This window comes from Molothrus aeneus, chromosome 3 (genome assembly GCF_037042795.1).
Source record: "Molothrus aeneus isolate 106 chromosome 3, BPBGC_Maene_1.0, whole genome shotgun sequence".
Lineage (NCBI taxonomy): Eukaryota > Metazoa > Chordata > Aves > Passeriformes > Icteridae > Molothrus > Molothrus aeneus.
Genome location: NC_089648.1, coordinates 111945257 through 111957999, shown reverse-complemented (window position 1 = coordinate 111957999; position 12743 = coordinate 111945257). Strand labels below are relative to the sequence as shown.

Sequence of the window (12743 nt, the reverse complement as noted above, 5' to 3'; positions counted from 1 at the left end):
TGGGGGAATTTTGGGAATTCCCACTGATTTTCCGGGAGTATTTTCAGTGCAGAATTTTGGGAATTTCTGGGAATTCCCGGGGGTTTTCTAGGAATGTTTTCCACACCGGAATTTTGGGAATTGCCACTGTTTTCCCAGGAACATTTTCCATGTGGAATGGGAAAATTTTAGGAATTCCCGCCGGTTTTCCGGGACCAGTTTTCCAATGTGGAACGGGGGAATTTTGGGAATTCCCAGGGATTTCCTGGGAACGTTTTCTGCGTTGGAATTTTGACAATTCCCACCGTTTTTCCAGGAGCGTTTTCCACGCGGGACGGGGGAATTTTGGGAATTCCCGCTGGTTTTCCTGGAATGTTTTCAGCACAGGATGCGGGAATCCTGGGAATTCCCGCCCGTTTTCCGGGAATATTTTCTGTGCAGAATTTTGGGAATTTTGGGGATTCCCAAGGGTTTTCAAGGAATGTTTTCCACACTGGAATTTTGGGAATTCCCACCAGTTTTCCAGGAAGGTTTTCCACGTGGAATGGGAGAATTTTGGGAATTCCCGCTGGTTTTCCTGGAATGTTTTCTGTGCAGGACGGGGGAATTTTGGGAATTCCCAGGGATTTCCTGCGAACGTTTTCTGCGTCGGGATTTCGACAATTCCCACCGTTTTTCCAGGAACGTTTTCCCGGCAGAATGGGGGAATTTCGGGAATTCCCGCTGATTTTCCAGGAACGTTTTCCGCACCAGAATTTTGGGGATTCCTGCCCGTTTTCCTGGAGCGTTTCCATCGCAGGAGGGGGAATTTCTGGCATTCCCACTGTTGTTTTTCCCGGGAATGTTTTCCACACGGAACAGGCAGGAATTTTGGGAATTCCCACCCAGCTTCCCGGGAATTTGGGTTTTTTCTTTTTCCCCAGGATTTTGGGGCAGTTTCCGAGGAATTTGTTTGTTTTTTTTCCCCCAAGGATTTTGGAGCAGTTTCCCGGGAATTTGTGTTTTCTTTTTTCCCAGGATTTTGGGGCAGTTTCCTGGGAATTTGGGGGTTTTTTTCCCCCGACGATTTTGGGGCAGTTTCCTGGGAATTTGGGGTTGTTTTTTTTTCCCCCCAGGATTTTGGGGCAGTTTCACGGGAATTTGGGGTTGTTTTTTTTTCCCCCCAGGATTTTGGGGCAGTTTCACGGGAATTTGGGGTTGGTTTTTTCCCCAGGATTTTGGGGCAGTTTCCCAGGAATTTGTGGGGTGGTTTTCCCCCAGGATTTTGGGGCGGTTTCCCGGGAATTTGGGTTTTTTCTTTTTCCCCAGGATTTTGGGGCAGTTTCATGGGAATTTTGGGGTTTTTTCCCCAGGATTTTGGGGCGGTTTCCCAGGAATTTGTTTGGTTTTTTCCCCAGGATTTTGGGGCAGTTTCCTGTGAATTTGTGGGGTTTTCTTCTAGGATTTTGGGGCAGTTTCCCGGGAATTTTGTGTGGTTTTTTTCCCAGGATTTTGGGGCAGTTTCCCGGGAATTTTGGGGTTTTTTCCCCAGGATTTTGGGGTGGTTTCCCAGGAATTTGCGTTGGTTTTTTCCCCAGGATTTTGGGGCAGTTTCCCAGGAATTTGTTTGGTTTTTTCCCCCCAGGATTTTGGGGCAGTTTCCCAGGAATTTGCGTTGGTTTTCCCCCAGGATTTTGGGGCAGTTTCTCGGGAATTTTGGGGGTTTTTTTCCCAGGATTTTGGGGCAGTTTCCTGTGAATTTGTGGGGTTTTCTTCTAGGATTTTGGGGCAGTTTCCCGGGAATTTGTGGGTTGGTTTTTTCCCAGGATTTTGGGGCAGTTTCCCGGGAATTTGGGTTTTTTTTACCCCAGGATTTTGGGGCAGTTTCCCGGGAATTTGTGGGGTGGTTTTTTCCCAGGATTTTGGGGTGGTTTCCCAGGAATTTGTTTGGTTTTTTCCCCCCAGGATTTTGGGGCAGTTTCACGGGAATTTTGTGTGGTTTTTTTCCCCCAGGATTTTGGGGCAGTTTCCTGTGAATTTGTGGGGTTTTCTTCCAGGATTTTGGGGCAGTTTCCTGGGAATTTTGGGGTTTTTTCCCCAGGATTTTGGGGTTTTTTCCCCAGGATTTTGGGGCAGTTTCCCAGGAATTTGCGTTGGTTTTTTCCCCAGGATTTTGGGGCGGTTTCCCGGGAATTTGTTTGGTTTTTTTCCCCCAGGATTTTGGGGCAGTTTCCCGGGAATTTGGGGTGGGTTTTTTCCCAGGATTTTGGGGCAGTTTCCCGGGAATTTGGTTTTTTTTTTTCCCCAGGATTTTGGGGCAGTTTCCCGGGAATTTGGTGGGTTTTTTTCCCAGGATTTTGGGGCGGTTTCCCGTGAATTTGTTTTTTTTTTTTTTTTTCCCCAGGATTTTGGGGCAGTTCCCCGGGAATTTGTGGGGTTTTCTTCCAGGATTTTGGGGCGGTTTCCCGGGAATTTGTTTGGTTTTTTTCCCCCAGGATTTTGGGGCAGTTTCACGGGAATTTTGGGGTTTTTTCCCAGGATTTTGTGGCAGTTTCCTGGGAATTTGGGGTTGGTTTTTTCCCCAGGATTTTGGGGCAGTTTTACGGGAATTTGTGGGGTTTTCTTCCAGGATTTTGGGGCAGTTTCCCGGGAATTTGTTCGGTTTTTTTCCCCCAGGATTTTGGGGCAGTTTCACGGGAATTTTGGGGTTTTTTCCCCAGGATTTTGGGGCGGTTTCCCAGGAATTTGTGGGGTGGTTTTTTCCCAGGATTTTGGGGCGGTTTCCCGGGAATTTGGGGGGTTTTTTCCCCCCAGGATTTTGGGACAGTTTCCCGGGAATTTGTTTTTTTTTTTCCCCAGGATTTTGGGGCAATTTCCCGTGATTTTGGGGTTTTTTTATTCCCCAGGATTTTGGGGCGGTTTCCCGGGAATTTGTTTGGTTTTTTCCCAGGATTTTGGGGCAGTTTCCCGTGAATTTGTGGGGGTTTTTTTTTCCCAGGATTTTGGGGCAGTTTCCCGGGAATTTGCGTTGGTTTTTTTCTCCAGGATTTTGGGGCGGTTTCCCGGGAATTTGTGTGGTTTTTTTTTCCCCAGGATTTTGGGGCAGTTTCCCTTGAATTTGGGGGGTGGTTTTTTCCCAGGATTTTGGGGCAGTTTCCCAGGAATTTGTGGGGGTTTTTTTCCCCGTGATTTTGGGGCGGTTTCCCGGGAATTTCGGGTGGTTTTTCCCCCAGGATTTTGGGGCGGTTTCCCGGGAATTTGCATTGGTTTTTTTCCCAGGATTTTGGGGCATTTTCCTGGGAATTTGTGGTTGTTTTTTTCCCTGTGATTTTGGGGCAGTTTCCTGGGAATTTTGTGTGGTTTTTTTCCCCCAGGATTTTGGGGCAGTTTCCTGTGAATTTCTGGGGGTTTTTTTCCCCCAGGATTTTGGGGCAGCTTCCCGGGAATATGGGGTTGTTTTTTTTCTCCAGGATTTTGGGGCAGTTTCCTGGGAATTTGGGGTTGTTTTTTTTTCCCCCCAGGATTTTGGGGCAGTTTCACGGGAATTTTGTGTGTTTTTTTTCCCAGGATTTTGGGGCAGTTTCCCGGGAATTTTGGGGTTTTTTCCCCAGGATTTTGGGGTTTTTTCCCCAGGATTTTGGGGCAGTTTCCCAGGAATTTGCGTTGGTTTTTTCCCCAGGATTTTGGGGCGGTTTCCCGGGAATTTGTTTGGTTTTTTTCCCCCAGGATTTTGGGGCAGTTTCCCGGGAATTTGGGGTGGGTTTTCTTCCAGGATTTTGGGGCAGTTTCCCGGGAATTTTGGGTGTTTTTTTCCCAGGATTTTGGGGCAGTTTCCCGTGAATTTGCGTTGGTTTTTCCCCGTGATTTTGGGGCAGTTTCCCGGGAATTTGGGGTTGTTTTTTCCCAGGATTTTGGGGCGGTTTCCCGGGAATTTGTGGGGGGGTTTTTTCCCAGGATTTTGGGGCGGTTTCCCGTGAATTTTGGGGGTTTTTTCCCAGGATTTTGGGGCAGTTTCCCAGGAATTTGGGGGGGTTTTTCCCCCAGGATTTTGGGGCAGTTTCCCGGGAATTTTGGGGTTGGTTTTTTTCCCCAGGATTTTGGGGTGGTTTCCCAGGAACTTGCGTTGGTGTTTCCCCAGGATTTTGGGGCAGTTTCACGGGAATTTGTGGGGTTTTTTCCCCCAGGAATTTGGGGCAGTTTCCCGGGAATTTGCGTTGGTTTTTTTTCCAGGATTTTGGGGTGGTTTCCCAGGAATTTGGTTGGTTTTTTTCCCAGGATTTTGGGGCGGTTTCCCGTGAATTTTGGGGTTGTTTTTTTCCCAGGATTTTGGGGCGGTTTCCCAGGAATTTTAGGGGTGTTTTTTTCCCCGTGATTTTGGGGCGGTTTCCCGTGAATTTGGGGTGTTTTTTCCCCCATGATTTTGGGGCGGTTTCCCGTGAATTTGGGGTGTTTTTTCCCCCATGATTTTGGGGCGGTTTCCCGGGAATTTCGGGGCGCCTGACCTGACGTTCTCGTGCCGGTACATGTACATGGTGTTGAACTGCTGCAGCTCCTTCTGGCTCGGGTCCTTCTTCATGTCCTTCAGCATCTCGTCGGCCACGTGCTTGGGCAGGATGGAGAGCATCAGCCGCTCCTGACGCCGGCGAGGGACGCGGAATTCCCGGCGGGGAAAAAAAATCGGGAATTCGGAGAGGGGAGCGGGGGGGGAGAGAGACGCCGGTCAGGAATTGCAGGGAAAGGTTGGAGCAGCCTGGGAACGGCGAGGGGTGGGAAGGGGACGGGGCTGAGGGTCCGTGGATCCCACCCCAAACCATTCCGGGATTCCGGGATCCAGGACGCTCCGGATCCATCCCGAGGGATTTTTATGGGGTTTTTGGGGAAGGAAAAGGGAAGTGGAGTCCCGAATTCCCAGGGAATTCCCAAAATTCCTTCCCGGAGAGGACTCAGGGGTGGGATTGAAGGTCCGTGGATCCCACCCCAAACCATTCCGGGATTCCGGGATCCAGGACGCTCTGGATCCATCCCGAGGGATTTTTGTTTTTATGGGATTTTTGGGGATGGAAAAGGGGAGTCCCAAATTCCCAGGGATTTTTATGGGATTTTTGGGGGTGGAAAAGGGGAGTCCCAAATTCCTTCCCAGAGAGGACTCGGGGGTTGGAATGTGGGATGGGGTTGAAGATGCAGGGATCCCATCCCAAACCATTCCGGGATTCTGGGATCCAGGACGCTCAGGATCCATCCCGAGGGATTTTTGTTTTTATGGGATTTTTGGAGAAGTGGAGTCCCGAATTCCCAAAATTCCTTCCCGGAGAGGAGTCGGGGGTTGGAATGTGGGACGGGGCTGAGGGTCCATGGATCCCACCCCAAACCATTCCGGGATTCTGGGATCCAGGAGGCTCAGGATCCATCCCGAGGGATTTTTATGGAATTTTTGGGGAAGTGGAGTCCCGAATTCCCAAATTTCTTTCCCAGAGAGGAGTCAAGGGTGGGAAGGGGATGGGGTTGAAGATGCATGGATCCGATCCCAAACCATTCCGGGATTCTGGGATCCGGGAGGCTCAGGATCCATCCCCAGGGATTTTTGTTTTTATGGGATTTTTGGGGAAGTGGAGTCCCGAATTCCCAAAATTCCTTCCCGGAGAGGAGTCGGGATTTGGAATGTGGGATGGGGTTGAGGGTCTGTGGATCCCACCCCAAACCATTCCGGGATTCTGGGATGCAGGACGCTCCGGATCCATCCCGAGGGATTTTTGTTTTTATGGGATTTTTGGGGCTGGAAAAGGGGAGTCCCAAATTCCCAGGGATTTTTATGGGATTTTTGGGGAAGGAAAAGGGGAGTCCCAAATTTCTTTCCCAGAGAGGAGTCAAGGGTGGGAAGGGGATGGGGTTGAAGATGCAGGGATCTGATCCCAAACCATTCCGGGATTCTGGGATCCGGGAGGCTCAGGATCCATCCCCAGGGATTTTTGTTTTTATGGGATTTTTGGGGAAGTGGAGTCCCGAATTCCCAAAATTCCTTCCCGGAGAGGAGTCGGGGGTTGGAATGTGGGATGGGGTTGAGGGTCCATGGATCCCAACCCAAACCATTCCGGGATTCTGGGATCCAGGAGGCTCAGGATCCATCCCGAGGGATTTTTATGGAAGTTGGGGATGGAAAAGGGAAGGGAGACCCTTCCTGGAGTCCCCGAATTCCCAGGGAATTCCCAGAATTCCTTCCCGGAGAGGATCCGGGATGGGGATGGATCCAACGCCAGGCTGGGAGAGCTGGGAATGGAGGGAATTCCCTGGGAAAAAGGGGGAAATGGAATTCGGGGAGGAATTCCCGGCTGGGCTGGAATTCCCAGAGAATCCCCGGATCCCTGGGAGTGCCCAAGGGAAAACCGGAGCCGTCTGGGATTGTGGGGATGGAATGGGATGGGATTGAAGGGCCGTGGATCCCGTCCCAAACCATTCCGGGATCCTGGAATTCTCAGAATTCCGGGACACGGCGCCAGGAGTGACCTCGGGATCCGCACCGGGGTCCCCAAGGATCCCTGAGAGCTTCCCCAGGGAGCAAACCGGGATTGAAATATTCCTGCCGGGATCCATCCGTGGGAAAAGCACCGAATCCCAGATCCCAGATCCCAAATCCCAAATCCCAGATCCCAAATCCCACAACCCAAGTCCCACATCCCACACCCCAAATTCCACATCCTAGATTCCAAACCCAACATCCCACATTCCAAACCCTAAATCCCACATCCCAAATCCTACACCCCAAATCCCAAATCCCAAATCCAGGGGTGAATCAGGGATGGATATCCCTGGATCATGGGATGGATCAGGGACGGATCAGGGATGGATATCCATGGATCGGGGATTGATCAGGGATGGATCAGGGATGGATCAGGGATGGATCGGGGATGGATCAGGGATGGATCGGGGATGGGTATCCCTGGATCGGGGATGGATCGGGGATGGATATCCCTGGATTGGGGATGGATCAGGGATGGATATCCCTGGATCGGGGATGGATCGTGGATGGATCAGGGATGGATATCCCTGGATTGGGGATGGATCAGGGATGGATATCCCTGGATCGGGGATGGATCAGGGATGGATCAGGGATGGATCAGGGATGGATATCCCTGGATCGGGGATGGATCAGGGATGGATCAGGGATGGATCAGGGATGGATCGGGGATGGATCAGGGATGGATCAGGGATGGATATCCCTGGATCAGGGATGGATCAGGGATGGATATCCCTGGATCAGGGATGGATCAGGGATGGATATCCCTGGATTGGGGATGGATCAGGGATGGATATCCCTGGATCGGGGATGGATCAGGGATGGATATCCCTGGATCGGGGATGGATCAGGGATGGATCAGGGATGGATATTCCTGGATCGGGGATGGATCAGGGATGGATATCCCTGGATCGGGGATGGATCAGGGATGGATATCCCTGGGTCGGGGATGGATCAGGGATGGATCAGGGATGGATATCCCTGGATTGGGGCCGGTTCTGCAGCTGGAGCAGGGCCGGGCCCGCCCAGCTCCGTGTGGAATTTCCATGAGACGCACGGAGCTCGGCTAACGAGGCCCAGGATCCCCCGGGAATCCTGCAGGGAATCCTGCCGGGAACACCAGAGCGCGGCAGAGCCGTTACCGCAGCAACGGCCCCGCGTCCCTGTCCCCATTCCCAGGAGGAGATTCCCAAGGAACGGCCCCGCGTCCCTGTCCCCATTCCTAAGGAACGGCCCCCTGTCCCTGTCCCCATTCCCAGGAGAAGATTCCCAAGGAAAGGCTCCGCGTCCCTGTCCCCATTCCCAAGGAGGAGATTCCCAAGGAACGGCCCTGTGTCCCTGTCCCCATTCCCAAGGAGGAGATTCCCGTGTCCCTGTCCCCATTCCCAAGGAACGGCTCCATTTCCCTGTTCCCATTCCCAAGGAGAAGATTGCCAAGGAATGGCCCAGTGTCCCTGTCCCCATTCCCAGGAGGAGATTCCCATGTCCTTGTCCCCATTCCTGGATACTCCTGTGTCCCTTTCTCCATTCCCAAGGAGTGGCTCCGGGCCCCTGTCCCCATTCCCAAGAAATGGCTCCGTGTCCTTGTCCCCATTCCCAGGAGATTCCCAAGGAATGTTTCCATGTCCCTGTCCCCATTCCCAGTAGAAGATTCCCAAGGAGCGGCTCCGTGTCCCTGTCCCCATTCCCAAGGAACAGCCCCGTGTCCCTGTCCCCATTCTTGGAGATTCCCGTGTCCCTGTCCCCATTCCCAGGAAATTCCCAAGGAACAGCCCCATGTCCCTGTCCCCATTCCCAGGAGGAGATTCCCGTGTCCCTGTCCCCATTCCCAGGAGAACATTCCCAGTCCCTCCCAGCTCCCCAGTCCCTGCCTGGCTCAGCCCCACGGATTTCCCGGTGGGAGCACGGATGGAATCTGCTCCAGAATCAGTCTGGAATCCTGGGATCCGGTTCCCACCTCCCAGAACAATCCCAAGGTCCTGCCAAGAATCCCAGCCCCATTCCCCATCCCATTCCCATTCCCACCTGGCGCCCTGGTCCCACCCCCCACCATGATCCCAAAATCCCTCCGGGTATCCCCGGCCCCATTCCCGATCCCATTCCCGGCCCCATTCCCGATCCCATTCCCGGCCCCATTCCCGATCCCATTCCCAGCCCCATTCCCGATCCCATTCCCGATCCCATTCCCGGCCCCATTCCCCATCCCATTCCCACCTGGCGCCCCGTTCCCACCTCCCAGCACAACCCCAAAATCCCGCTGGCTATCCCAGCCCCATTCCCAATCCTCATAGCCCCATTCCCAATCCTCATAGCCCCATTCCCAATCCCAATCCCAATCCCATTCCCAATCCCATTCCCAATCCCAATTCCCTGTCCCAATCCCATTCCCAATCCCAATTCCCTGTCCCAATCCCATTCCCAATCCCATTCTCGTTCCTGATCTCGTTTGCATTCCCATTCCCATTCCCTTTCCCAATCCCATCCCCATCCCTAATCCCACCCCCAATCCCATTCCCAACCCATTCCCAACCCATTTCCAATCCCGTTCCTGCTCACGTTCCCAATCTCATTCTCAATCCCCAATCCCATTCCCATCCCATCCTCATTAGCATTCCCAAACCCATTCCAGTTCCTGATCTCGTTCCCAATCCCATTCCCATCCCCATTCCCGCCTCCATTGCTGTTCCCAATCCCCATTCCCACATTCCCTCATTCCCACATTCCCAATCCCAATTCCTGCATTCCCTCATTCCCACCTGCTGCTTACTCTGCTCCTCCGGGTTGAGTTTGATCCCAATCCCATTCCCAATCCCAATCCCACATTCCCACATTCCCAATTCCCAAATCCCAGCTCCCAATTCCCACCTGCTGCTGGCTCTGCTCCTCCAGGTTGAGTTTCACCTTAATCCCGTTCCCATCCCCATTTCCCAATCCCACATTCCCGCATTCCTACATTCCCAAATCCCAGTTCCCAATTCCCATCTGCCGCTGGCTCTGCTCCTCCAGGTTGAGTTCGACGTCAATCCCATTCCCATTTCCCATTTCCCATTTCCCAATTCCATCCCCAGTCCCATCCCCATTCCTCAATCCCATTTCCCAATCCCACATTCCCATCTGCTGCTGGCTCTGCTCCTCCAGGTTGAGTTTGACCTCAATCCCATCCCCATTCCCATTTCCCATTTCCCATTTCCCATTTCCCATTTCCCATTCCCATCCCCATTCCCATTTCCCATTCCCACATTCCCCCATTCCCGCATTCCCAACTCCCACATTCCCAATCCCCACCTGCTGCTGGCTCTGCTCCTCCAGGTTGAGTTTGACCTCCAGCGACTGCCGCGCCTCCAGGAACGCCTTCCGGTGCTTCCGGTCGGCCATGACGTACGACATGGCGCCCACCGCCACCGCGCACGCGTACAGCGCCACGTTCGACAGCAGCTGCGGGTGGGAAACACCAAAATCTGGGAATTTGGGATATTCAGGATGGAACATTGGGTTTTGGCAGGAACGGCTTCCGGTGCCTCCTGTCGGCCACGATGTAAACATGGCGCCTGCCATCATGGCCGCCGCGCAGGCGTACAGCGCCACGTTGGACAGCAGCTGTGGGTGGGAAACTACAGAAATCTGGGAATTTGGGATATTCGGGAATTTGGGATATTCAGGATGGAACACCGGGATTTGGCAGGAACGCCTTCTGGTGCTTCCGGTCGGCCATGACGTACAACATGGCGCCCGCCATCATGGCCGCTGTACAGTTGGACAGCAGCTGAGGGTGGGAATGGGCCCAGATTTGGGATATTTGGGATATTTGGGAATTTGGGATATTTGGGATCACGGCAGGGAACACCGGGATTTGGCAGGAACAGTTTCCGGTGCCTCCTGTCGGCCATGATGTAAAACATGGCGCCCGCCGTCATGGCCGCCGCGCAGGCGTACAGCGCCATGTTGGACAGCAGCTGTGGGTGGGAAACTACCGAAATCTGGGAATTTGGGAATTTGGGAATTTGGGATATTCAGGATGGAACACCGGGATTTGGCAGGAACGGCTTCTGGTGCTTCCGGTCGGCCATGACGTACGACATGGCGCCCGCCATCATGGCCGCCGCGCAGGCGTTCAGCGCCACGTTGGACAGCAGCTGGGGACGGGAACCACCAAAATTTGGGATATTTGGGAATTTGGGACACCCGGGATATTCGGGAATTTGGGATATTCAGGGTGGAACACCGGGATTTGGGAGGAACGCCTTCCGGTGCTTCCGGTCGGCCATGACATATGACATGGCGCCCACCATCATGGCCGCCGCGCAGGCGTACAGCGCCACGTTGGATGGCATCTGTGGGTGGGAATGGGCCCAGATTTGGGATATTTGGGAATTTGGGAATTTGGGATCACGGCAGGGAACACCGGGATTTGGCAGGAATGGCTTCCGGTGCTTCCTGTCAGCCACGATGTAAAACATGGTGCCCGCCATCATGGCCGCCGCGCAGGCGTACAGCGCCACATTGGACAGCAGCTGGGGACGAGAACCACCAAAATTTGGGATATTTGGGAATTTGGGATATTCAGGATGGAACATTGGGATTTGGCAGGAACGGCTTCTGGTGCCTCCTGTCGGCCATGACGTACGACATGGTGCCCACCATCATGGCCGCCGTGCAGTTGGATGGCAGCTGTGGGTGGGAATGGGCCCAGATTTGGGATATTTGGGAATTTGGGATCACGGCATGGAACACCGGGATTTGGCAGGAATGGCTTCCAGTGCCTCCTGTCGGCCATGACGTACAACATGGCGCCTGCCATCATGGCCGCCGCGCAGGCGTACAGCGCCATGTTGGACAGCAGCTGCAGGTGGGAAACTACCAAAATCTGGGAATTTAGGATATTTGGGAATTTGGGATATTCAGGATGGAACACCGGGATTTGGCAGGAACGGCTTCCGGTGCCTCCTGTCGGCCATGACGTACAACATGGCGCCCGCCATCATGGCCACCGCGCAGGCGTACAGCGCCATGTTGGACAGCAGCTGGGGACGGGAACCACCAAAATTTGGGATATTTGGGATATTTGGGCTGGAACACCGGGATTTGGCAGGAACGCCTTCCGGTGCTTCCGGTCAGCCATGACGTACAACATGGCGCCCGCCATCATGGCCGCCGTGCAGTTGGACAGCAGCTGTGGGTGGGAATGGGCCCAGATTTGGGATATTTGGGAATTTGGGATCACGGCATGGAACACCAGGATTTGGCAGGAACGCCTTCCGGTGCTTCCTGTCGGCCATGATGTAAAACATGGCGCCCACCATCATGGCCGCCACGCAGGCGTACAGCGCCACGTTGGACAGCAGCTGCGGGTGGGAAACTACCAAAATCTGGGAATTTGGGATATTCGGGAATTTGGGACACTCGGGATATTTGGGATCACGGGATGGAATGGGGGAGGGGGGGTTGGGATCAGGGAAATTCAGGCTGGAGCGGCCGAGATTTGGGATCGGGGGATTTTCGGGACAGAACGGCGGGAATTCGGGATCGGGGGGGATCCTTGGGATCAGGAATCGAGGGAATTTGGGATCACGGGATATTCGAGATGGAAGGGCAGGGATTTGGGATCGGGGAATTTTCGGGGTGAAAGAGAGGGAATTTGGGATCTCAGGATCTTTGGGATGGAATGGAGAGAATTTGAGATCTCAGGATCAAACAGCGGGAATTTGGGATCACGGGATATTTGGGAACAAAGAGCAGGAATTTGGGATAAAACAGTGGGAATTTGGGATCAAAGGACCTTAAGGAGGAAATTGGGAATTTGGGATCACCGGATCTTTGGGAAGGAAGAGGAGGGATTTGGGATCCCAGGACCATTGGGATGAAAGAGCGGGAATTTGGGATCACAGGATGTTTGGGAACAGCAGGAATTTGGGGTGAAAGAGCTGGAATTTGGGAACACCGGATCTCTGGGATGAAAGAGCAGGAATTTGGGATCACAGGATTTTTGGGAAGAAAAAACTGGAATTTGGGATCGTGGGATCTTTGGGAAGAAAGAGCAGGAATTTGGGATCTCAGGATCATTGGGATAAAAGAGTGGGAATTTGGGATCCCAGGGTTTTTGGGAACAGCGGGAATTTGGGGTGAAAGAGCTGGAATTTGGGATCACAGGATTTTTGGGAACAGCAGGAATTTGGGATCGCAGGATTTTTGGGAACAGCGGGAATTTGGGGTGAAAGAGCTGGAATTTGGGATCACAGGATTTTTGGGAACAGCGGGAATTTGGGGTGAAAGAGCT

General features: G+C 53.1%; 1 protein-coding gene across 3 annotated transcripts in view; it reads right to left on the bottom strand.

Annotated features, from left to right (window-relative positions):
* The window catches only part of ADCY3 (adenylate cyclase 3), a 46060-nt gene that overhangs the window by 26667 nt on the left and 6650 nt on the right, over positions 1-12743 (bottom strand). For all 3 annotated transcript variants that reach the window (XM_066547645.1, XM_066547643.1, XM_066547644.1), the window contains exons 2-3: positions 9755-9904; positions 4461-4591 (exon numbers count right to left, since the gene is read on the bottom strand). In XM_066547645.1, coding sequence (XP_066403742.1) covers positions 4461-4591; positions 9755-9904 — 281 coding nt within the window. The remainder of the gene's footprint in view (positions 1-4460; positions 4592-9754; positions 9905-12743) is intronic.